Below are 27,124 nucleotides of genomic sequence, written 5' to 3'. Positions count from 1 at the left end.
AATTTTAGAATAAGGCTGTAACGTAACAACATTTTGAAATGTCAAGGGGTCTGAATACTTTCCGAATGCACTCTAATATGTGTATGGGTGTTTTGAATGAATTATCACCTTAGAAAGCACTGTCCATTTCGTTGTGTTAGGCTTTGAAACAACATCCACAACGACCATGTTTTCCACTCAACTTCTTTCTTCAAATTGATAGATCACAGTGAGGTGAGTTTTAAAATCACGATACCGATTTGATGATAAGTATTTGATGTGATTTTCGATTGCATTTGCATTGATGTCAGAGGGGTTAGAGGGACAATAGAGCCCTGAGTACCAGGCTATTAGCAACCTGATGGTCGTTAGCGAGTTGAGTCCTACCAAGGCATGTCCAGAGTGCATAAGAGGAGATTACCGTGACTCAACGGTCACGTGGAATTTTACTGCGGTCATGACTCATGACTGCTGGTGTGGCGGTAATACGGTCACTGCAACAGCCCTATATACAGCAAATGTTTACTGTAGACGATCAATTAGTTTAATCCAAATCCACAACCAATTAGCCCTTTGAGGTTGCCAACAGATCCAAAAGAGCATGAATGTCGCAAGAAACACAGATGTGAAATGTTTCAGCCACTGTTTCAAGTCCCTGAGGGGTAGTAAGAGTGAAGGAAAACGCAGAGGGGATGGAGAGAGCGAGAGTGAGAACGAGAGAACAGAGAAAGAGAGAACAGAGAAAGAAAGAGAGAACAGAGAGAGAACAGAAAGCGAGAGAGAGAGAGAGAGAGAGAGAGCACAGAGCGAGAGAACAGAGAGCTATGGTTCAGACCTGATTGACAGAGAAAGACCTCAGGGGGTCTGTGAGGAAAGACCACAGCTGAGACAACTCTGACCACTGCTGTCTTTCTGTCTCACACACACACACGCACACAAGACATGCATGACAGACACGCACACACACACACACACGCACACACATACACGCACACACAAAATGCATGACATACACTTGCACACACACACACACACACAGCATGCATGACACATACACACGCAAGCCACTGGCTTGCAGGAAACTGTATCCATCTTCAAAGACAAAAGTGAGATTCCTTCACTCCAGTCCAGACACACATTTATTTTCTTAGTCCCAACCCCATCATCCACGTTCAGTAATAAGGAAAGACCATTTTAATCCCGAAAGCCCAACCAAAAACCAAATAGGGGACAGAAACCATGTGTCTGAGTTGTGGTATCCATTAAATACAACATAAAATACATTTATATTTTAAAAACACATCCACAGAGAAAATAATATTCAGCATTTCCTGTAACATCCAGCACATAGACAAACTACCAAACACCCTACAAAGCCCCCTCTCTGCTAGGGCTGGGAATTGCCAGGCACCTCACAATATGACATTATCACGATACTTAGGTGCCGATACGATATGTATTGCAATTATCACAATTCTATATGTACTGAGATAGCTCAGCTGGTAGAGCACGGCGCTTGTAACGCCAAGGTAGTGGGTTCGATCCCCGGGACCACCCATACACAAAAAAAAATGTATGCACGCATGACTGTAAGTCGCTTTGGATAAAAGTGTCTGCTAAATGGCATATTATTATTTATATTTGATGTTCCAAACATATTGCTCACCATGTGTGCTGCAGAGGGACAAGAAAGAGCCATGATAGAATGAGTTATGATCAGTCATGGAAATAAAAGTGCAGAAAACAAATTGGTTCCCTATCAAAACGATACGAAACGATATATCGTCAAAAATAATTTCCAGAGGGCCTCTCGAGTGGCGCAGCGGTCTAAGGCACTGCATCGCAGTGCTAGAGGCGTTGTCTTCAATCCCGGGCTGTATCACAACCGGCCGTGATCGGGAGTCCCATAGGGCGGCGCACAATTGGCCCAGCGTCGTCCGGGTTAGGGGAGGGTTTGGCCGGGGGGGCTTTAATTGGCTCATCGCGCTCTAGCGATTCCTTGTGGCGGGCCAACGCGCCTGCAGGCTCACCTCGGTATTCAGGTGAACTGTGTTTCCTCCGACACATTGGTGTGGCTGGCTTCCGGGTTAAGCAGGCAGGTGTTAAGAAGCGCGGTTTGGCGGGTCATGTTTCAGAGGACGCATGACTCGACCTTCGCCTCCCGAGCCCGTTGGGGAATTGCAGCGATGAAACAAGATCGAAAAAGGGGGTAAAATACTCACAAAAATAATAATAATATCCAGATACTTAACTGTATCGATTTTTTCCCCCATCACTACTCTCTGTTCCCTTCAGTCACCCAGTAGTCTCTCTCGCTCTCTCCCTCTTTCATTCTCCATCCATTGGAGTTGCTGTGAAACGTAGTTTCATAAAGTTGGAGATGAGACATCGTTCAGAACAAAAAAGTCTCTTCTCAACTTGTCTGAGCCGCTGCGGTCCTGATCCTGGTCTAAATGTCACACAGTTCTCATGCTACAAACTTCCGATGGATATTCCACTCATTCCCATCCCGACATTCCAATCCTCTCTGACAGCATTCCACAGTTACACTGACCCTGTCACAAACCCTCTTACTTGAACCCTGGGGGTCACATGTTTAGCGTAACCTCTCAGAACCAACCAAATATGCGTGCCAGTCAGTGTAGTTGTCTGTCAGTGAGACATTACTCCCACAGAACTAACACAAGCTCATTGTTGACACAAGAGTGGATGAATGATGGTTGAAACAGGCACACATCCCCAAGTACATTTCAAGGCACACAACTGTAAGGGACATTCAAAGAGCAGTATGATCTTACTGGAGTCTGTGTAAAGTTCAGAATGAGAGGTGAAACTCTATAGCAGTGTGTGTGTGTGTGTGTGTGTGTGTGTGTGCACCTGGTCCACAGTGCAGTGCACCTGGGCCTCACGACAGCTGAGCCATACCAATTAGGCCTCGTTACAGAGTTCTTATAAAGTCCCTAATTGTACATGATTTATTGTACATTATTTTATGCCTTTACTGAAATATGTTGACTAATTCCTCATGGCGGTGTTATTCCTCGGCAGTCCAAATTCCTCCTTTTATGGTAAGTGCTCTAGATGAGGCGTGAGAAGTATGGGAGGCTGGCTGGTGGAGCTACACACTGCATGCATTAGCAAACCCTAACACAGAACATGCCCAGAGAGAGCTCCCTCCACAGTCCCTACAAGCACAGTGTGGCTTAGTGCAGTGTCTACTACGGCTTGAACACTTGTCATTTTCCCCTGCTGTCGGTTTAGGGAATAGGGTGCCATTTGGGACGCATCCCTTTCCACCAGGTCAGTCAGATGGTTCAGAATCCCCATGGCCTGGAGGAGTAGTAAGGCTACAGCAGAGATGTCTGGAGGCCTCCAGATCTGCCACAGACATGTAGAATTTCCATTGCGTGAAAAGCCCATTTTGGCACGGAGCTGAAACCCTAGAGGGGAGTGCTGCGCTGAGCGTCTCTGTATACACAGGCTGTAGCACACGCAGGGTTAAGACAACGCTGGGCCAGCCCACTCCTGTAAACACATGTTGGTGGCAGAGTGCTGGGGGGTGAGGGGCTGGATGGGTTCTGGGGTCAGCAAGCCCACTGTGAAAGGCCAGCCAGGGGGAATGGGGCTGGAGGGGTAAAATCTGAGGGAAATGTACAGGTACTCTGAAGAGGGTGGGGGTGTAAACTCAGGACAGGTTATTTTGGGCTTTGTTTGATGACAAGGAGGGACTGACCGTACTGGATCCCCCCAACATTCAACAAATGTACCGTGTTACGAGCCTGTGTACCGTAACAGTTACAGTAAGACAGTGTGGCTTAGTGCGCTCGTAAAGCTGCTCAGCAGCAGCAGCACAACGCTGCCTCATGTCCAGCAGCAGCCCACCCATGACCCAGCCTCCAGAACAGAGCAGCCCACTCTGAGACTTAGTCTGTGTCCCAAATTGCACCATATTCCCTATTTAGTGCGCTGTTGTTGACCAGGCTCTATAGTTTTTGTTTAAATAAAAAAAATCTAAAACGATCTCATTATTTAATTAAGCTGAAAAGCAGCACTTACTATAGTATTTAAACATGTTTACCTCTTGAGATGGGAAAACGTGTTTGTTATGAAGGTGAACGTACTCTTTATGACAGAATGTTAAAATTAGGTGAAATCCAAAGTTTTGTTTTTTTACCCACCATCACAATTGAAATTATATCACTGCCAAAGTTTTTGCTTGGTGGCCAAAGAAAGGTCAAAGTAGAATTCTGTTTATAGAAATTTTTACAAATTAATTAAAAATGAAAAGCTGAAACGTCTCGAGTCAATTAGTATTCAACCCCTTTGTTATGACAAGCCTAAATAAGTTCAGGAGTACACATTTGCTTAACAAGTCACATAATAAGTTGCATGGACTCACTCTGTGTGCAATAATAGTACTTAACATGATTTCTGAATGACTACCTCATCTCTGTACCCCACACATTCAATTATCTGCAAGGTCCCTCAGTCGAGCAGTGAATTTCAAACACAGATTCAACCACAAAGACCAGGGAGGTTCAAATATTCAAATGTATAAAAAAAAAATTCTAAGAAATAGTTTCAATGGTATTGACGGTATTGAAAAACCATCCCGTGGCTATTTCCAAGTACTCCGGTATATGCTATATACGGTATACCGCCCAAGCCTATTATATACCTATTTCTATTGATAGGTGGCTGTCCCAAACCATGATAATTTCAATAGAACATCTAGAGTTGTTCTATTATTACATTGAAAGACACTGGTCTAATTATTAGTTTTGTTCATTTTAAAACATCTTTCTCCAAAAACTGCTGTCCCATCTTTTGACGTCTTTACCGAAACGCACACATTAAAATACATGAATGTGCCTTAAGCCACACCCCTACAAATATCACCAGTTGATGGGATTTCACCCCTCTCCAGCATGGCCACATGGTGAGTAGTCTGTCTGCAAACATTTTGGAGAAAATTAGTGAGCAAGTTGGTAAATCTTAATGTATTTTTAAGAAGTGTCACTACCGAAAATCTATAAATATGTCAAGTACCGTTTTGTGACTAAAATATATCTTTGCTGGGATGAACATCTGTCCAAATGAAAGATAGACAGCCTTAGCTATGGAGATTCTTTAAAGTCCAAAATAAGTCAAAATTGTCCAACTGAAACAATTGACACCATAGAGATATATATAGAGGACTAATCTTTGTATCTGTGCCATTATGGGGTCTGTGACAGCACGTGCAGCGCCAATGAGGCTATCTCCATTTTAAAGTTGAATGCACCATGCTCTACCAACTGAGCTACAGAGGACCACCATGTGGGTAGTGGTCAAGTGCCCACTTCATGGAAAAGTGTAGAATATTGAGGTGCATAGCCAGCAGGTGTGCTCCAACCCTCCAAGAGCCTGAACATTTACATCTATTTGGCCAAAACATAGCCCTCTATAATGTGCTATACGTTATTGTACTGTAACCTACTCTACTGTACTGTGGTCTACTATACTGTACCCTACTCTACTGTACTGTGGTCTACTATACTATACTGTACTGTACTGTGGTCTACTATACTGTACTGTACTGTACTGTGGTCTACTATACTATACTCTACTGTACTGTGGTCTACTATACTATACTCTACTGTACTGTGGTCTACTATACTATACTGTACTGTACTGTGGTCTACTATACTGTACTGTACTGTACTGTGGTCTACTATACTGTACTGTACTGTACTGTGGTCTACTATACTATACTCTACTGTACTGTGGTCTACTATACTATACTCTACTGTACTGTGGTCTACTATACTATACTGTACTGTACTATGGTCTACTATACTGTACTGTACTGTACTGTGGTCTACTATACTGTACTGTACTGTACTGTGGTCTACTATACTATACTCTACTGTACTGTGGTCTACAATACTATACTCTACTGTACTGTGGTCTACTATACTATACTGTACTGTACTGTGGTCTACTATACTGTACTGTACTTTCCTTAAGTTTACTCTACTTGAGCTTCTTAAAATTGAAGAAATGGCCAATGGACTTGATCTAGTGGTCTTGGTCTTGAGACCACTCAAGACCACATCAATTCAGTCTTTAACTTGTCATGGTCTCAACTCACTGGATCTTGGGACCAGTGTCCTGGTATAAATCTTGGTCTTGGCTCCTGGATATTCCTTTAGTCTTTGGTTTAAAAACCATTGGCAACCCAATTTGAAGAAGACAATGCTCTCTGATCATTGGCTGATCACTCCCAACCCATAGGAATCCCCACCCAGTTAACTACTTTTTTGGGGGGGGCTATTAAACAACTAATTGACCGACATCTGTTCAATTACTTGAATTCCATTTAGTTCTTTTTTTTTGTGAGCCCAACGCACCATTTCTCTAGAGAGAAATGAAATAATTCACGAGAGAAATCAAGTCAAGAACTATGTGGGGCGCTGAGCTGAAGGGAGTTGTAGTTTTCATTAAGCAAATATTCAACCTAGTTCAGCACAGCAACATGGTAGTTAACTACAATGACCATAATCCATTGTGCCTGTTTTTTCCGGCTAGGACAGAGACGGATACACTTTTATGCCGGCTATGTTAGGTTAGATACACACAGACTGCATAGACCGAATGAGAGAGGAATGTACACAACACAATGGTGAGAGGGATAGAGACAGTTCGTGAATGTATGCCTTATCTACTTTGAAGAGCTAGTAGAATGATTGTCAGACAGCTCTGCAGCATACTTAGGCACGCTAACCTAGCTAAATAAAATGACAAAAAATAGGTCAGTATGAGGAGCACAGAGATAACGTTAGATGGTCTGGCTGGCTGGCTGCTACTGCCTGAGCAGAGATGAGATGATGACTTTAAGGAATGAAAAATAATAAAGTAATCAAATAAAAACTAAGTAATATACACAAATGAAATATTGTATTATTCCATAGTGATTTCCTATTGTTCTATTCTAAATTCAATTTAAAGGTTTTGAAAATCTGGTTATAAATCATGTTTTTACAATTTTGTTAATTTGGTATGCAAATACATTTTCCAAAAATCTGTAATAGAAGGTTAATCAAAAAGATCACTACTGTGCATGGTTCTCCTTTTTTTGCCTAGCATACAACGTTTTGATTCAATTACCGGTATGCCAACTGTCCGGAGGTTGAGGATGGAGAGAAGCCTGAATACAGAGGTGTACAGAGATGACAGATAACCAGTTATAAGGACACTCCTGAATTACTATCACCCAAGTGGGTGCTGCATTTTGTTAGTGATGAAGAGTAGCTAGCTAGCTACTAGTCCAGTGGCTAGTATGGAACTCTAATGTCATCTGACTGAGTCCTACTACGAAGCCACAGACGGCGTGGATGGCGAGACACCGTGATGACAACGTGCTGCCTGCCTGCTCCCGGCTCTCCCCTTTGACCCCTCCTCCCTCCGCTGACCTCACTCGAGCCATGAACGTTCTCAACCTTCAGTCTCTTGACCGTCGATCTACTCATGATGATTAATTATGTTGTTTTTAAATTGCTTGTTTTTTGTTGTTTCTTGTCGAGAAGGAACCTGCAAGTAAGCATTTTGTTGGACGGTGTATACCATGTGTATCCTGTACATACGACAAATAAAACTGGAAAACTATCACAGCAAAACCCCAACAAACCCCATAGAAACACAAACACAGTACACTCACCATTGTGAGAGGACTCTGTCTTGCTGTCAGCCACCTTCCTCAGCGCTGAGATAATGGTGTCCCCGGGAACGCGAGGGCTCTCCACATACTTGGGCTTCCTGATTGGACCTGCAGTCAGAGCGCAGCGAGAGAGAGAGAGTTCTCGCTGAATTAACTTTTTCCAGATGGGGATTGAGAGATGATGAGTGTCCTAGCGGGACTGCTCAAGAGAAACAGAGAGAGAGAGAGAGAGAGAGAATAGCTCCCTGTGCTGATAGCAGCTCTGCTCTGTCTGACAGCCAGGAGAGAGAGAGATTTGCCTGCAGAGACACCCAGCAGTAACACACACACCGGCCAGCTCGGGGAAATGCATATGTGTGTGTGTCTCAGTCTGACTGTGTAGGTGTGTGTGTGTGTGAGAGAGTGAGTGTGTGTATATGTGTGTGTGTGTGAGAGACAGTGTGTGTGTGTGTGTGTGTGTTAGTGAGTGAGTGAGTGAGTTAGAGAGCGAGGGTGAGAGAGCGAGAGAGAGTGCGCATACCAGTAGGGTACTGCTGTGCGCTTGTATGTGAGGGAGTGTGGCTCTGCGGTAAGTTAAGTGTGCTGCTGTTGACGTGTATGGAAGGAGAGTAGTTTAAAAAAATGTGGTCCAGGCTGCGTCCCAGCAGATGTTGTTTCTGGGACAGGAGCTAAGGATCCTCAGGAGGGTCTTTGTTCTGTCCCCTTGGTGAGGATGACTGAGATTCGTGTGCGTCTCTGATAAGAATAGAAGCACCTAATCCCAGTGTGAGCAGAACACTGGGTCTGTCCCAAATGGCACCCTATTCCCTACATAGTACACTACTTTTGAGCCCTCAGGGCCCCTGGTCAAAAGTAGTGTAGTATATAGTGAATAGGGTGCCATTTGGGATGCAGAACTGTTCCCTGCCTGTCGTTATGATCCCAAACGCTGACGCACTGGTCCCGCCGGAGGCATCAATCTCTAGCAACTTTAGTGTGTGTGTGTGTGCTTGCATGCACCCGGGGCACAGTGCAGGGCCAAGCCACTCAAAAAGAGTCTGCCTGCTATTCTATTCTCCCTGTGACAACAATACTATCAAAGGACATCTCTGAACTACTCTCCTTTCACACACAGCCTGCCTCTCACAGCCATGAAAACACAGCATGATGGGCCATGAGAGATGTTTACACATTGTAAGTACACAATGTATGCCTAAGGGCATCCATACATTCATCACAGCTAATATAGTATAGGTCTACATACCCAAAATGTAATGCATAATTTAATGCATCAACAATACCTAAGCATCACTACATGAAGACAGCAATCCTGGTTGGTAAATCAATAAAAACATCTGTGGGAGCAATCAACCTGAATAACAACCAATACCAGGAAGTAAATGGAAACTTCAAATCCATAAGAACAGTATGCCTTCCTTCCCTCTCTGCTTTCTCACACATTGACCTACTGTAACCCAATCTAGTTCTCCTCTAGTGTTCTCTAATCAGATGACTGCATGTGTAACCCCAGCCATAACAAAAAGATTAGATGGGGAGAGAGAGATTGTCGTTTGCCATTACCACATCATCCACCCCCCAACCTAACCCCCTCTCTGTGTGTGTGTGTGTGTGTGTGTGTGTGTGTGTGTGTGTGTGTGTGTGTGTGTGTGTGTGCTAGCTCTCCCTCCCTCTGACTCAGATGGAACATTGGGCCGGCCAGCGCTGTGCTATGCTGCTGTGAAACCATCCCGCATCCCCCAGCTGTGATCTTATCCTCAGATACGGTTCCAGCCAGCAGCCAGCCATGTTAATGGCACTAGAACCAACCACCAGTCACCACCACGCAGCTTCAGCTTGATTCATACTGCCACCTATGGATCTAGGTCTTGAAATGCATAGAGCGTAGCCAAGGCTACAAGGTAGCGATGCGCGGGTTGACTCATAACCCGCAGTCCTCGCGGTTATACACTATAGTTTGTGGACATCCCTTCAAATTAGTGGATTCGGCTATTTCTGCCACACCTGTTGCTGACAGGTGTGTAAAATTGAGCACACAGCCAGAGCTCAGTGACTTTCAACGTGGCACCGTCATAGGATGCCACCTTTCCAACAAGTCAGTTCACTACTTGCCCCAATGCATAGTGCCAACTGTAAAGTTTGGTGAGGAGGAATAATAGTCTGGGGCTGTTTTTCATGGTTCGTGCTAGGTCCCTTAGTTCCAGTGAAGGGAAATCTTAATGCTACAGCATACAATGATATTCTAGACGATTCTGTGCTTCCAACTTTGTGGCAACAGTTTGGGGAAGGCCCTTTCCTGTTTCAGCATGACAATGCCCCTGTGCACAAAGCAAGGTCTATACAGAAATTGTTTATCGAGATCGGTGTGTAAGAACTTGACTGGCCTGCACAGAGCTCCGACTTCAACCCCATCGAACACCTTTGGGATGAATTGGAACGCTGACTGCGAGCCAGGCCTAATTGGCCAACATCAGTGCCCGACCTTACTAACGCTATTGTGGCTGAACGGAAGCAAGTCCCTGCAGCAATGTTCCAACATCTAGTGGAAAGCCTTCCCAGAAGAGTGGAGGCTGTTATAGCAGTAAAGGGGAGACCAACTCCATGCCCATGATTTTGGAATGAGATGTTCGACGAGCAGGTGTCCACAGACTTTTGGTCATGTAGTGTATCTGCGGGGTGGGCAGGTTTAGGGTGATTAAGTATTGGGTGGATGAATGGCGGTTGGGTGACGGGCGGGTTGAATAAAGAGAAAACAATACAACAATTATTTATTTCAGCATCTTGAGAGAATTCGAATGCGCAGATAGATACTGTCTGTAGAGGTCTTTATCAGCATCATAAACGCGGATAGTAGCCTATTTACTTACAACCGGTCAAAATGATGTAATTTGGAAATTTTGTACCGAAAATCCTTTGCACCGAAAATCTTTCCCATTTGATATTGCATTTTCTCCCTGGTCCCTAAACGTCTTTGCTCTGCGAAAGAAGCAGAGATGACAGAGAACTTTTTACCGATGTCAACTTGATTGAAGCATTCATTCTACCGATTTATGACATTATTCTGGTGAGCAAGGGTTTATTTAGTCTTCTAGAGCAACATATAGGCCTAATGACAGAAGAGATGCCGTGTGTTGACTAACAAATAGCCTACCAAAATATCGGAAATAATAAGCAGCAACATAGCTAAATCAGGCAAAAAGAATCCTGCACCCTTCGTCAAAAAATCATTTCGCCGTCTCTGACTGTAGCCTACAGCACATTTTCTATATTAGCGGGTTAGGGTCGGGTGCGGGCATCATATTTTAACTTTATCACATATATTCGGGCGGTTGCGGATGGGTTATTATCAATTGCGGGTGAACAAACAGCTGACCCGCGCTCCACTACTACACAGCCCACTGCTGTGGCATGTGGTTATCATCAGGAAACTGTTTGTCCAAGGTCAATAGCATTGATAAAACTATAGAAGTAAATTAGGGGTATTATACATATCATAGTGGAAAATCATAATCTTTACAGTGAAAAACTGCGCATAAAAATGAGCAAAGAGCACCCAAACCGGCACATTACCAATCCAGTGAGTGAGCACGGGAGCTGCCTGGAACTTACGTTCTACAATGCCAGGAAGACAGATGTTTCTGGAGAGCATCATCTAGTCTGGATCTCTTTCAAATGAACCACATGTGAGCTGAAGTCTGAATGCATCTAATCTGTCTGTAGCTGGCCTCCAGCAGGACGGACCTGGCCAAGTCAGCTTCTTGGATGAGGAAGTAAACAGTCTGCATAAGAGTCCATTCATCTGTGGATGGTCAGGCTCAACCTATTAGCCAGGAGTCACACAGAGCCAATTAGCTAGGGGGAAGAGACGAGACAGAGCCACGGCTGTTTTACATAGTACAATTACTGAGTCGAGGTCAACATCTCCGAATAATCACAAACCCACTAAATGCATTCACATCATTCAAGCACGCAGTGTGCCATGATGACTTGAATAATTAAAAAAACACATGCTTGAAAGTTTACAATATTGTAAGGAGTTAATGGGTCATTCCACCAATTCGGTACCTCTCGAGAAGTGTAAATTGGTCCACAGAAATGTTGATTTCACCTAATTTTAACATTCTGTCATAAAGAGCACATGTTCAACTTTATAAAAAACATGTTTCCAATCTTAAGAGGTGAAATAAAAAAATACTATAGTAGGATCCTATTAAAGTAACAGGGTTGACCGTAACAGGGTTGACAATTCCATCTTAATTCAACCATAAATCCCCTTGTGACAGGGGGAATGGAAGCTTGTTGTACGCAACAGGGAGTGGCAATTGAATGCAAGCTTCACAAAAAAATTGTATTGGTAACAGAGTTGATGTGTTATGCTCGACCTGCTCAGTTTTCCAACACAAAACACCAGAAAATGGCCAAAAAGTGTAGAACCAGTTTACCTGGTTTACAGTATGATTTGACTATTAGATGTTCAAAGATTTTTATAAAAAGTAATGTTTAAAAGGAACAGTTTCACCATATTGAAACGAGAGTTCAGTTCACATAACAAGGTTGACCTTAAAATGAGTGACAGACGTAAATTAATCACTAATCACATGAAATAGATAATAATCTTCAGAAATGACTTTCTCAAAGCAACAAAATAACTAGGGCTTTACAATGATGGTGAAAACTTGGGAGAAATGTTGGGGTTAAGTGGGTTAAAATCTTCCTTAAAGTCACAGAGGGCAAACGGAGGGACTTGCCAAAATGCGGAATGTTTTTCTTTATTCATATTAAAAATATGATTGATTGAATTATCCATGTGGTTTATATTAAACTACATGGTAATGTAAAAATTGTATTTTTTAGTGATCCAATATGTAATATACAGTGAGGGGAAAAAAGTATTTGATCCCCTGCTGATTTTGTACGTTTACCCACTGACAAAGAAATGATCAGTCTATAATTTGAATGGTAGGTTTATTTGAACAGTGAGAGACAGAATAACAACAAAAAAATCCAGAAAAACGCATGTCACAAATGTTATAAATTGATTTGCATTTTAATGAGGGAAATAAGTATTTGACCCCCTCTCAATCAGCAACATTTCTGTCTCCCAGGTGTCTTTTATACAGGTAACGAGCTAAGATTAGGAGCACACTCTTAAAGGGAGTGCTCTTAATCTCAGCTTGTTACCTATATAAAAGACACCTGTCCACAGAAGCAATCAATCAATCAGATTCCAAACTCTCCACCATGGCCAAGACCAAAGAGCTCTCCAAGGATGTCAGGGACAAGATTGTAGACCTACACAATGCTGGAATGGGCTACAAGACCATCGCCAAGCAGCTTGGTGAGAAGGTGACAACAGTTGGTGCGATTATTTGCAAATGGAAGAAACACAAAATAACAGTCAATCTCCCTCAGCCTGGGGCTACATGCAAGATCTCACCTCGTGGAGTTGCAATGATCATGAGAACGGTGAGGAATCAGCCCAGAACTACACAGGAGGATCTTGTCAATGATCTCAAGGCAGCTGGGACCATAGTCACCAAGAAAACAATTGGTAACACACTACGCAGTGAATGACTGAAATCCTGCAGCGCCCGCAAGTTCCCCCTGCTCAAGAAAGCACCTATACATGCCCGTCTGAAGTTTGCCAATGAACATCTGAATGATTCAGAGGAGAACTGGGTGAAAGTGTTGTGGTCAGATGAGACCAAAATCGAGCTCTTTGGCATCAACTCAACTCGCCGTGTTTGGAGGAGGAGGAATGCTGCCTATGACCCCAAGAACACCATCCCCACCGTCAAACATGGAGGTGGAAACATTATGCTTTGGGGGTGTTTTTCTGCTAAGGGGACAGGACAACTTCACTGCATCAAAGGGACGATGGACGGGCCATGTACCGTCAAATCTTGGGTGAAAACCTCCTTCCCTCAGCCAGGGCATTGAAAATCGGTCGTGGATGGGTATTCCAGCATGACAATGACCCAAAACACACGGCCTAGGCAACAAAGTAGTGGCTCAAGAAGAAGCACATTAAGGTCCTGGAGTGGCCTAGCCAGTCTCCAGACCTTAATCCCATAGAAAATCTGTGGAGGGAGCTGAAGGTTCGAGTTGCCAAACGTCAGCCTCGAAACCTTAATGACTTGGAGAAGATCTGCAAAGAGGAGTGGGACAAAATCCCTCCTGAGATGTGTGCAAACCTGGTGGCCAACTACAAGAAACGTCTGACCTCTGTGATTGCCAACAAGGGTTTTGCCACCAAGTACTAAGTCATGTTTTGCAGAGGGGTCAAATACTTATTTCCCTCATTAAAATGCAAATCAATTTATAACATTTTTGACATGCGTTTTTCTGGATTATTTTGTTGTTATTCTGTCTCTCACTGTTCAAATAAACCTACCTTTAAAATTATAGACTAATCATTTATTTGTCAGTGGGCAAACGTACAAAATCAAAAGGGGATCAAATACTTTTTTTCCCTCACTGTATATACTCCCCTTTATTACTTTTCAACCCCGCCATCCTTTCCCTACTTGGGGTAAATTAGTGAACAACAATGCCCAGGCCTCTACTTCCTGCCTATACTTACTATCTACACCTTATGGACACAGTACATTTTATAATAATTATATTTTATTTGTTGTTTTTTTGTTTTTGCTCCTGAACTACTTCTACTGTCCATCTGGTTTGCTTCTATATGCCATATCTTTCTAACTGTGCTCTTTCCCAAAAGCTCCCAACATACAACCTATATACTTATTATGGACACAGTATGCTTACATTATTAGTTATCTTGTTATTATTTGTTGTTATTTGTTATTAGTCCCATCCTTCAACTCCATTCAATACCTCCCATCTATCTCATAACGCCATCCATATAGGATTTCTATTTGCCATATATATTTCAACCGTAATGTGATGTTTTACAAAAGTTCTGAACCTTTCTATTCTCATTGCTTCTACAGATTGTGAATTAAAAATAAACATTTTTGCTAAAAGTATTATTATATTATTGATCGACTGACTATGACTTTTCAGATCACCCAGTAATGCTATCTGCAAGGTTAGCTCCAGGTAAATATTGCAATCCTTTAGTCATTCCTGGACCTGTGTCCAAAAACAAGCTACAAATGGACAGAACCAAAACAAATGATCTAATGATTCTGTCTCTTCACATCAAAATCTGCAGAGCTGGGAAGATTGTATCCCCCATATAAATAACATTCTATTGGTAGCAAGATTTTTATATAATAATTTTAATTGAAAGATTCTAATTTTTGAATCCGGTGTCGTTTTGCATGTCAATTCATAAACACTATGCCATGGGATCGGTAAGTCAAAATTCTCTTCCCAACTATTTTGCAATCTATATGGGACGGCTGTCAATCCTTTGGTCCTTAAGTGAAACTGATATACTTTTTTATTTACCGCAGTTTTCCTTAACAAATTATGTTCTTTAATGCAAGGCCGACAGACAAGTTCCTTACTTTCTCCCCCTTCCACTTTCCTCTTCCACTTTTGCGGAAAGGCTGCAATTATTTGGTTGTAATTGTTTGGGTAGAGCAGACATTTCCATATGTTTTTGTTAGCTGCATGTGCGAGCGACATAACTCCACCAGTCCTACAGATGATATCATTTACGAAGATTATACCTTTTTTAAACATTCTGTCAAAAAATTAAGGTTTTTTGTCAATTAGTATATTTGAATTTAACCACAATATTTGTTGCATTATTTGTTCTGTCGTTTCTGGAGGATTAAATTGAAATTGCAACCAATTTTCTATGGCTTGTTTTAGAAATAGTGATATTTGGGAGATGATTTCCTTTTCAAATAACTGAAAATGAGTTGTTGTAATCTGAATAAAGGGAAAAAGGCCTTTCTTGAACATTGGGTGAGACAATCTTACTAATTTGCTTGAGAACCAGTTCGGATTTAAGTATAACTTTTGTATGACTGAAGCTTTTAGTGATAGGTCTAATGCTTTAATATTTAATAATTTCTGTCCTCCGAATTCATATTCATTATATAAATAGGCCCTTTTAATTTTGTCTGGCTTGCCGTTCCAAATAAAATTGAATATTTTTTTCTCATATAATTTAAAAAACTGTTCGCTAGGCGTAGGCAAGACCATAAGCAAATAGGTAAACTGGGATAATCATAGAGTTAATCAGGGTGATTTTTCCACAAATTGACAGGTATTTACCTTTCCATGGTAGTAAGATCTTATCTATTTTTGCTAACTTTCTATTAAAATGTATTGAAGTGAGATCATTTATTTCATTTGGGATATGTATTCCGAGTATATCCACATCACCATCAGACTATTTTATTGGTAAACTACATGGTAATGTAAAAATTGTATTTTTTAGTGATCCAATACGTAATATAGTACATTTGTCATAATTTGGTTGTAATCCAGAGAGGTTAGAAAATGTATCTAGATCCTCTATGAGGCTGTGGAGGGATTCTAGGTGTGGATTTAAAAGAAAACATGAATCATCAGCGTACAATGACACCTTTGTTTTTAAGCCCTGGATTTCTAATCCTCTGATATTATTATTGGATCTGATTTTAATAGCTAACATCTCGTTGGCCACAATAAATAGATATGCCGATAGTGGACAACCTTGTTTCACTCCTCTTGACAGTTTAAAAATTTCTGAGAAATAGCCATTATTTACTATTTTACACCTAGGGTTACTATACATGATTTTGACCAATTTTATAAGAGATTCTCCAAAATTGAAATGCTCCAGGCATTTATATATAAACCCCAGTCGTACTTTATCAAATGCCTTTTCGAAGTCTGCTATCAATAGCAGGCCTGGTTTCCCATATTTTCCATAGTGTTCTATTGTTTCCAATACTTGCCTTATATTACAGTGGGGGGAAAAAGTATTTAGTCAGCCACCAATTGTGCAAGTTCTCCCACTTAAAAAGATGAGAGAGGCCTGTAATTTACATCATAGGTACACGTCAACTATGACAGACAAATTGAGAGAAAAAAATTCCAGAAAATCACATTGTAGGATTTTTAATGAATTTATTTGCAAATTATGGTGGAAAATAAGTATTTGGTCACCTACAAACAAGCAAGCTTTCTGGCTCTCACAGACCTGTAACTTCTTCTTTAAGAGGCTCCTCTGTCCTCCATTCGTTACCTGTATTAATGGCACCTGTTTGAACTTGTTATCAGTATAAAAGACACCTGTCCACAACCTCAAACAGTCACACTCCAAACTCCACTATAGCCAAGCACAAAGAGCTGTCAAAGGACACCAGAAACAAAATTGTAGACCTGCACCAGGCTGGGAAGACTGAATCTGCAATAGGTAAGCAGCTTGGTTCGAAGAAATCAACTGTGGGAGCAATTATTAGGAAATGGAAGACATACAAGACCACTGATAATCTCCCTCGATCGGGGGCTCCACGCAAGATCTCACCCCGTGGGGTCAAAATGATCACAAGAACGGTGAGCAAAAATCCCAGAACCACACGGGGGGACCTAGTGAATGACCTGCAGAGAGCTGGGACCAAAGTAACAAAGCCTACCATCAGTAACACACTACGCCGCCAGGGACTCAAATCCTGCAGTGCCAGACGTGTCCCCCTGCTTAAGCCAGTACATGTCCAGGCCTGTCTGAAGTTTGCTAGAGTGCATTTGGATGATCCAGAAGAGGATTGGGAGAATGTCATATGGTCAGATGAAACCAAAATAGAACTTTTTGGTAAAAACTCAACTCGTCGTGTTTGGAGGACAAAGAATGCTGAGTTGCATCCAAAGAACACCATACCTACTGTGAAGCATGGGGGTGGAAACATCATGCTTTGCGGCTGTTTTTCTGCAAAGGGACCAGGACGACTGATCCGTGTAAAGGAAAGAATGAATAGGGCCATGTATCGTGAGATTTTGAGTGAAAACCTCCTTCCATCAGCAAGGGCATTGAAGATGAAACGTGGCTGGGTCTTTCAGCATGACAATGATCCCAAACACACCGCCCGGGCAACGAAGGATTTTTTAAATGGACTGGATCTTTATATTTTCCACTTGTATCCGGTTTCAGTAATAATGAGATCAGACCTTCTTCTTGAGTGTCAGATAATCTACCATTTACATAGGAGTGGTTAAAACATGCTAATAACTGTCCTCTTAGTATATCAAAAAAGGTTTGGTATACCTCGACTGGTATGCCATCCAACCCTGGAGTTTTCCCGGACTTAAAAGTCTTTAATTGCATCCAGAAGTTCCTCCTCTGTAATTTCACCTTCACATGAGTCTTTCTGTATAGCTGTTATTTTGACATTATCAATAGAAAGAAATCTCTACAATTAGCTTCAGTTAGAGGAGATGGAGGCGACTGAAAATAAAACATATGCTTAAAGTACTTTGTTTCCTCCTTCAAAATAACTAGGGCTTTACATTGATGGTGAAAACTTGGGAGAAATGTTGGGGTTAAGTGGGTTAAAATCTTCCTAAAAGTCACAGAGGGCAAACGGAGGGACATGCCAAAATGCTGAATGTTTTTCTTTATTCATATTAAAAATATGATTGATTGAATTATCCATGTGGTTTATATTAAAGGGCACTTCATTTAATATAACAGGCTTTTAAAATTAAATATTGGTGCACAATTGCTACTTAAAATATCAAAGGGACACAAAAAGCACTCTTTTCATAGAACAACCCTAATGTACTCAAGCAGTAACCGAAACGTGACTATATGTCTGCACTAGGGTCAATTAAAGTTAAGAGGCTAGATAATGTAGATAGTTAGGTATAGTACCTACTAGTACTCTCAGGTCCGAGCATAGAGAGAGGGCGGGAGGGTTTTCCTCTTCCAAAATCTCATCGCTTAGATATGACTCTTTCATGTTTACCCCAAAGCCTTTATCAATGGCTGCCTATCCCTGAAAGAGCCATTAGAGTGTGCTGCTTTCTGCACTTAAGACCTGCCCAATGAGAAATTGCATTGTTTAATAAGCATGAAATAGGCTGGAGAGTGAGTGAGTGAGGGTGCTGAGATCTTGCGAAGGACAGATCAAGGAGGAGCAAAACAGACACTATGCCAGCTCTCTCTGCCTCTCTTAAGACACATCCAAAATGGCAGCAATTTCCCTATATAGTGCACTACTTTTAATGGGCTCTGGTCAAAAGTAGGGGTGTGAATGTTTAAACGTTAAAGCGTTTAAACGAAACTGAATAATTAACGTTAAGAAAAAATCCCTAACCAAAAGTGTTTTTTCACCACAAAATGTAAATCACAGTGCAGTTATCACAAAACAACCACTAACAGGTCCCGGTCATCTTGATAAATGGAAAAAATGCAACAAATAGGCCTACCTAATGCAACAACGCTCCGCACGTCATCGTCGATAATAGTTGGAAAAGAAAGCGATGATTACAGAAATTACTGCAGTTGATATGCAGCCATTGCCAATGGTCTACTTGAGTTGAGAGCTAATGTGCTAAATGAAGGGCTGCAAGTGGCATTCGCGCTACTGAAACAGGTACATCTTTATCATCAATAACACTGCTCAGCGTTTACTCCCGTTTCAACAGGGTGTTATAATGGGAGTTGAGACATACAGTTAACAGCATTAGAAAGCAACACTTCTTCCCTTTTAACCAATAGATACCAGCATTTGGAGTGTGTTTTCTTTTGCCCTGTGTTGATTTGTGAGCTTAAACTTGGTGGGCAGGCTTTTGTTAAACATGAAACAAAGTAGGCCCCTAGACTAATGAATACGCTATTTGCCTTCATCGAAACAATGATTTTGTTGCATATTTCAGTCTGGAACCTGCCTAGGTTTAGGGGGGGTTGTAACCTATTCTAAATGGCACACTATAGGTGCGCACTTCACAAAAAACCCTAAAATAGACTGGATGCATCTATTATTCCAAAACTACAGCAAGTGCTTGGAACACATATTTCCCTAATTTAATCAACCAGTCCATTTAGAATTTGTGCTAAAGCTGTCTTGATTTGGCAAGGAATGTAGCTTTTCTACACTTTGGTTTGTGTATTCCATCAGTTAGATATGTTTTTATAGGCAGTCATTTCTGTAGGCCTAATGGGTGCTTGGGTACGCAGCACGTGTGTGTGTAGCGGGAGTGGTTGGATCGTTATTGAGTGAAAGACACGTAACGGAAGGAAAAGAGAATGTAGGGAAAATAACGTAGGTTTATTTTTGTTGTGAGTCGCTAATGCACATAACAAATGGAAGGAACACTAGAGTCAATGTGAATTAACGGTTGTCTTCGGGACGATATTTCACCTGCAGCCAAAAAGCAGATTTTAGCAGTCATAACACCCAATAGGATTTCACGTCGCATGTTATGACATTATCTTATCGTTTTAATGGAAAACCGAAAACATTAAGAACTATTTTGTTTGTCACATCCCTGGTCAAAAGTAGTGCACTATAGGGAATAGGGTGCCAAATTTGGACACACAAATTACATTGACTCTCTGTGCCAATCATAACAAATAAAAAATGCATGAACCAAGCTCGGCACTCTCAGCAGACTTTTCGCAGAGAGGACAAATAAGTATTATCTCAGTGTGATGTCCTCCAACGGCAATTGAAAGCTCATCACAGGAGGGGAAGAAAGCAGAACAAAATAGAACTGGAGAGAGGGAGTGAGGGAAGGAAAATGCCATGATAACAGTGCCATGGAGAACAAACCAGGGATTTGTCCCAAATGGTACCCTATTCCTTATATAGTGCACTACTTTTCACCAAAAGGGTGCAATTTGGGATGCAGACCAGGAACAAGGCAGTTTCTCCTAATTCAGCAGAGCTCTGATGGTTCAGTGGGTTTGAAAGGCTGGTTACTGGGACAAAAATGGGTGGCTGGACAAGCAGTAGTCCTGCCATTTACATAACAAAATGCAATACATGATTCCACCTGTGTTGTTTCTGGATAAACAACACACTATCAAATAACAGCCTACTGTTTAGTAGGGTGTGACTTCCTGATTGTCCGGAATCCAATGTGGAGAAGAGATATTAGACATACAGACATAGCTGGGAGACCAGTGCCCTGTTCGAATACTTCAGAAATGCATCCTTCCTTCCTTGAAGTAACTATAGACCTGAATGGGTTGGATTGGTGAAAGTAATACGGTGGTCACCTTGCTTTCACCTAAACAAACAACTTATAGATGGCGTAGTAGTGCGTTCATGTATTGTGTTGTGTCCTCGTGTATACAGCCAGTTTTTTTGTGTTTTTTGGTATTTTATTCGTATATATTTCTCTCTCACTTTCCATCCTTTAATCTAAATATACTTTCCTGCAACCCGCCTCACCCAATGTGGAACGGATTCTATTATTTCTTTATTTTTATCAAGAACCTACGGCTGAAACTAGCCAGCTAACTAGCTACTTGCTATTAGCCACCGTTAGCAGTCTTCACCACTGTCCGTGGCCTGCACTACCTACCAGCCAGCTCTAGCCTGGACAATTATCGGCCAGTCTGCACAGCGTGCTATCGACCCAGAGCATATTGGATTTTCTGCCGGAATCACTGGACCTTAACACCGGACCATCGCAACTAGCTAGCTGCAACCAAATGGCTGTTGATGGCTAATATCCACTTCCCGACGTACCAGTTAGCCTTGAGCTAGCCTCGAGCCAGGCCCATCTCCTGGCTATCTGCCTCTCTGTCGACACGGAGCCCAGCCGATCCATCACGTCTGGTCTGCCGACGTAATCATCTGATGTGGTTTCAACAGGCTTCCCGTTGCGACGACCACGAAGATCCATCTGCTAGCCCCGGCCCGCTAGCACGCGCAATCAACAGCCGTGCCTCCTGTTCGCCTGTGCTTTAGCAGCCTACGATCTGCTCCCCGGACTTACTTAGTGCTGTTAACTGGACCTTATGATCACTCAGCTACACAGCTAATGCCTGATGGACTGTTCCTTTACACGGTACCCCATCCTGTTTATCTGTTTAGCCTCAGCCCAAACTTTCGTTGCCATTACCAGTTGTTGTCTTAGCCCTCTCGAATAACACCTGTGATTGCGTTATGCCTCTCTCCCATGTCAATATGCCTAGCCTATTGCTGTTTGGGTTAGTTCTTATTATACAATTTCACTGTAGAGCCCCAAGTTCAGCTCAACCAGCCTCAGAGAGCTCCTTTGTCCAACCCCGGCTCAATCGGTACCTCCAGTGATGCTATCTCTTTCATAGTTACCCAGTGCTTAGGTGTACCTCCACTGTACTAATATCCTTCCATATCCATGTCTGTACATAATGCCCTGAATCTATTCTACAACGCCTGGAAATCTGCGCCCTTTCTCTGTACCCAACGCACTAGAAGACCAGTTCTTAAAGCCTTTAGCCGTATCCTTATTCTATTCCTCCTCTGTTCCTCTGGTGATGTAGAGGTTAACCCAGGCCCTGTAGCCCCCAGTATCACTCCTACCCCCCAGGCGCTATCATTTGTTGACTTCTGTAACCGTAAAAGCCTTGGTTTCTTGCATGTTAACATCAGAAGTCTCCTCCCCAAGTTTTAGTTATTCACTGCGTTAGCACACTCTGCCAACCCTGATGTTCTAGCAGTGTCTGAATCTTGGCTTAGGAAGGCCACCAAAAAATCCGAACTACAACATTTTCTGTCTAGATAGAACTGCCAAAGGGGGCGGAGTTGCAATCTACTGTAGAGATAGCCTGCAGAGCTCTATCATACTATCCAGGTCTGTGCCCAAACAGTTTGAGCTTCTACTTCTAAAGATTCACCTTTCCAGAAATAAGTCTCTCACTGTTGCCGCTTGCTACAGACCCCCCTCAGCCCCTAGTTGTGCCCTGGACACCATATGTGAATTGCTTGCCCGCCATCTATCCTCAGAGTTCATACTGCTTGGTGACCTAAACTGGGATATGCTTAACACCCCGGCCGTCCTACAATCTAAACTAGATGCCCTCAATCTCACACAAATTATCAAGGAACCTACCAGGTACAACCCTAAATCCGTAAACATGGGCACCCTCATAGAGATCATCCTGACAAATTGACCCTCTAAATACACCTCCGCTGTCTTCAACCAGGATCTCAGCGATCACTGCCTTATTGCCTGCGTCCGTAATGGGTCCGCGGTCAAACGACCACCCCTCATCACTGTCAAACGCTCCCTAAAACACTTCAGCGAGCAGGCCTTTGTAATTGACCTGTCCCGGGTATCCTGGATGGATATAGATCTCATTCCGTCAGTAGAGGATGCCTGGTTGTTCTTTAAAAGTAATTTCCTCTCAATCTTAAATAAACATGCCCCATTCAAAAAATACAGAACTAAGAACAGATATAGCCCCTGGTTCACCCCAGAATTGACTGCCCTTGACCAGCACAAAAACATCCTGTGGCGTACTGCATTAGCATCGAACAGCCCCCGCGATATACAACTTTTCAGGGAAGTCAGGAACCAATATACACAATCAGTTAGGAAAGCAAAGCCTAGCTCTTTCAAACAGAAATTTGCATCCTGTAGCACTAACTCCAAAAAGTTTTGGGACACTGTAAAGTCCATGGAGAATAAGAGCACCTCCTCCCAGCTACCCACTGCACTGAGGCTAGGAAACACTGTCACCACCAATAAATCTACGATAATCAAGAATTTCAATAAGCATTTTGCTACGGCTGGCCATGCTTTCCACCTGGCTACCCCTATCCCGGCCACCAGCTCTGCACCCTCCACTGCAACTTGCCCATGCCCCCCCCCCCTCAAATGACTGCCTCGCCTGGTTCACCAACTACTTCTCAGATAGAGTTCAATGTGTCAAATCGGAGGGCCTGTTGTCTGGACCTATGGCAGTCTCTATGGGGGTGCCACAGGGTTCAATTCTCGGGCCGACTCTATTCTCTGTGTATATCAATGATGTCGCTCTTGCTGCTGGTGACTCTCAGATCCACCTCTACGCAGACGACACCATTTTGTATACATCTGGTCCTTCATTGGACACTGTGTTAACAAACCTCCAAACGCGCTTCAATGCCATACAACACTCCTTCCGTGGCCTCCAACTGCTCTTAAACGCTAGTAAAACTAAATGCATGCTCTTCAATCGAACGCTGCTTGCGCCCGCCCGACTAGAACCACTACTCTCGGCGGGTCTGACTTAGAATATGTGGACAACTACAAATACAAATACCTAGGTGTCTGGTTAGACCGTAAACTCTCCATCCAGACTCACGTTAAGCATCTCCAATCCAAAGTTAAATCTAGAATCGGCTTCCTATTTCACAACAAAGCCTCCTTCACTCATGCTGCTAAACATGCCCTCATAAAACTGACGATCCTACCGATCCTTGACTTCGGCTATGTCATTTACAAAATAGCTTCCAACACTCTACTCAGCAAATTGGATGTAGTCTATCACAGTGCCATCCGTTTTGTCACCAAAGCCCCATATACTACCCACCATTGTGATCTGTACACTCTTGTTGGCTGGCCCTCACTACATATTCATCGCCAAACCCACTGGCTCCAGGTCATCTATAAATCACTTCTAGGCAAATCCCCGCCTTATCTTAGATCATTGGTCACCATAGCAACACCCACCCTTAGTATGCGTTCCAGCAGGTATATCTCACTGGTCATCCCCAAAGCCAACACCTCCTTTAGCCACCATTCCTTCCAGTTCTCTGCTGCAAATGACTAGAACGAACTGCAAAAATCTCTGAAGCTGGAGACACTTATCTCCCTCACTAACTTTAAGCCTCAGTTGTCAGAGCAGCTTACCGATCACTGCTCCTGTACACAGCCCATCTGTAATTAGCCCACCCAACTACCTCAACCCCATATTGTTATTTACATTGTTATTTATTTTGCTCATTTGCACCACAGTATCTCTATTTGCACATCATCTTCTGCACATCTATCACTCCAGTGTTAATACTAAATTGTTATTATTTTGCACTATGGCCTATTTATTGCCTTACCTCCATAACTTACTACATTTGCACACACTGTATATAGATTTTCTATTGTGTTATTGACTGTACGTTTTGTTTTTGTTTATTCCATATGTAACTCTGTTGTTGTTGTTTTTATCGCACTGCTTTGCTTTATCTTGGCCAGGTCGCAGTTGTAAATGAGAACTTGTTCTCAACTGGCTTACCTGGTTAAATAAAGGTAAAACAAATATGCTTACCTCAAGGAAACAAGGAAAGATGGATACATTTGTGAAGTATTCAAACTTTACCCAAAGGGAAGAGAGGATGGGGGGGTAGATCGCTATGTAGGGGCATGCAGAGGAGCCAAGCAGAGTGGTCTGGTCTCAACGGGAGAGAGAGGCAGCCAAGCATGATGTGACGAGCACTCTGCATACTGGCCCTCTCTGTGGTGAAGCTCAGAGGGCCATGACCACTGAGCTGTGACACACACGTGTGCACGCCACACACGCACGAGCTTCAGACAAGTGCAAGCCCTCCATGGCATACAAACAAGCTATTACGCTACATAAACATAGCTAGGAAAAGCATTCAAATATGAAATATTGTCCAGTTGATGTCAATCCCCAATGAGGGATGGGGTGATTATCTAAGCTTTCAAAACGTCTTTAAGTTGTGTTTCCACATAAACACTATTTTTTTTTTTTTTTTACATTTTAGTAATTTAGCAGACGCTCTTATCCAGAGCGACTTACAGTTAGTGAGTGCATACATGGCTCTGTGTGGCAACAACAAAAGGAGGCCTCTGACAATATCTGACAATACCCTTCTTTCTGTTTTAGGGACGTCATTCTACAACTCAGCAGTGAAACAATGTATTCAGACTGAAATACTCAGTTACAAGTGTGAGACATTGAGCATTGGTGTCACGCCCTGACTCTGAGGACTTGTATTTGTTGAGTCAGGGTGTGTATTTTCTGTGTTGTGTTTGCTATGTCGATGTTCTATGTTTAAGATCTAGAATGTGTAGATCTATGTTGGCCTGTGTGGTTCCCAATCAGAGGCAGCTGTTGCTCGTTGTCTCTGATTGGGGACCATACTTAGGCAGCCTTTTGGCACCTGTTAGTTGTGGGATCTTGTTCCGTGTAAGGTATGTTGTGTGTATGCTACCTTGGACTTCACGTTTCGTTTGTTGTTTTGTCGTGGTGTTTATTCGTTAAATAAACATGTATGCTTATCACGCTGCGCCTTGGTCCCTCTCGTTCGTAAACGATCGTGACAGAAGATCCCACCAAAATAGGACCAAGCAGCGTGTTCAGGAGCAAACGGCGGGAATTAAACAGGAGGTTACGTTAGTAGATGTCCTCCTCGGTTGGGGGAGAATCACGGAGGAGGAGGCCGTCCGACGAGGCAGCAGGAGGCAGCGACAGGGCGGATCAGCAGGTTAGGAGAGGAGGCCACCAGGTTAAGGGGGCTATTGGTTCAGAGGGAGCAGAAGTTATTAGGTCAGAGGGAGGCGCTACAGGAGGCGATAAGGGAGAAGGAGAGTGTAGAGGCACGGCGAGAGGAGCTGGTTAGGCAGCAGAAGGAGCGGGGGTTTATAAAGGAACCCAGTCCGGTCCGGCCCGTTCCTGCTCCCCACATTAAGCCAGTGGTGCGTGTTCCCAGTACGGCCCGACCCGTTCCTGCTCCCCGCACTAAGCCAGTGGTGTGTGTTCCCAGTACGGTCCGGCCCGTTCCTGCTCCTCGCATCAAGCCAGTGGTGCGCGTCGCCAGCCCGGCCCGGCCCGGCCCGTTCCTGCTCCTCGCATCAAGCCAGTGGTGCGCGTCGCCAGCCCGGTCCGGCCTGTTCCTGTCCCTCGCACCAAGCCAGTGGTGTGCGTCGCCAGCCCGGTCCGGCCTGTTCCTGCCCCTCGCACCAAGCCAGTGGTGCGCGTCGCCAGCCCGGTCCGGCCTATTCCTGTCGCTCGCACCAAGCCAGTGGTGCGCGTCGCCAGCCCGGTCCGGCCTGTTCCTGTCCCTCGCACCAAGCCAGTGGTGCGCGTCGCCAGCCCGGGTCCGGCCTGTTCCTGTCCCTCGCACCGCCAGTGGTGTGCGCCGCCAGCCCGGTCCGGCCTGTTCCTGCCCCTCGCACCAAGCCAGTGGTGCGCGTCGCCAGCCCGGTCCGGCCTGTTCCTGTCGCTCGCACCAAGCCAGTGGTGCGCGTCGCCAGCCCGGTCCGGCCTGTTCCTGTCCCTCGCACCAAGCCAGTGGTGCGCGTCGCCAGCCCGGTCCGGCCTGTTCCTGTCCCTCGCACCAAGCCAGTGGTGTGCGTCGCCAGCCCGGTCCGGCCTGTTCCTGCTCCCCGCACCAGACCAGTGGTGTGCGTCGCCAGCCCGGTCCGGCCTGTTCCTGTCCCTCGCACCAAGCCAGTGGTGTGCGTCGCCAGCCCGGTCCGGCCTGTTCCTGCCCCTCGCACCAATCCAGTGGTGCGCGTCGCCAGCCCGGTCCAGCCTGTTCCTGTCGCTCACACCAAGCCAGTGGTGCGCGTCGCCAGCCCGGTCCGGCCTGTTCCTGTCCC

The 27,124-nt window shown here is 43.8% G+C and overlaps 1 protein-coding gene across 4 annotated transcripts in view; it reads right to left on the bottom strand.

Annotated features, from left to right (window-relative positions):
- The window catches only part of LOC121536829 (protein TANC1), a 292,594-nt gene that overhangs the window by 164,856 nt on the left and 100,614 nt on the right, over positions 1–27,124 (bottom strand). For all 4 annotated transcript variants that reach the window (XM_041844415.2, XM_041844417.1, XM_045206560.1 and 1 more), the window contains exon 4: positions 7,679–7,786. In XM_041844415.2, the coding sequence (XP_041700349.1) occupies positions 7,679–7,786 (108 nt within the window). The remainder of the gene's footprint in view (positions 1–7,678; positions 7,787–27,124) is intronic.

This window comes from Coregonus clupeaformis, chromosome 23 (assembly GCF_020615455.1).
Source record: "Coregonus clupeaformis isolate EN_2021a chromosome 23, ASM2061545v1, whole genome shotgun sequence".
NCBI lineage: Eukaryota > Metazoa > Chordata > Actinopteri > Salmoniformes > Salmonidae > Coregonus > Coregonus clupeaformis.
The sequence above is the reverse complement of the archived record's forward strand: the minus strand, read 5'-3'. Positions and strand labels throughout refer to the sequence as shown.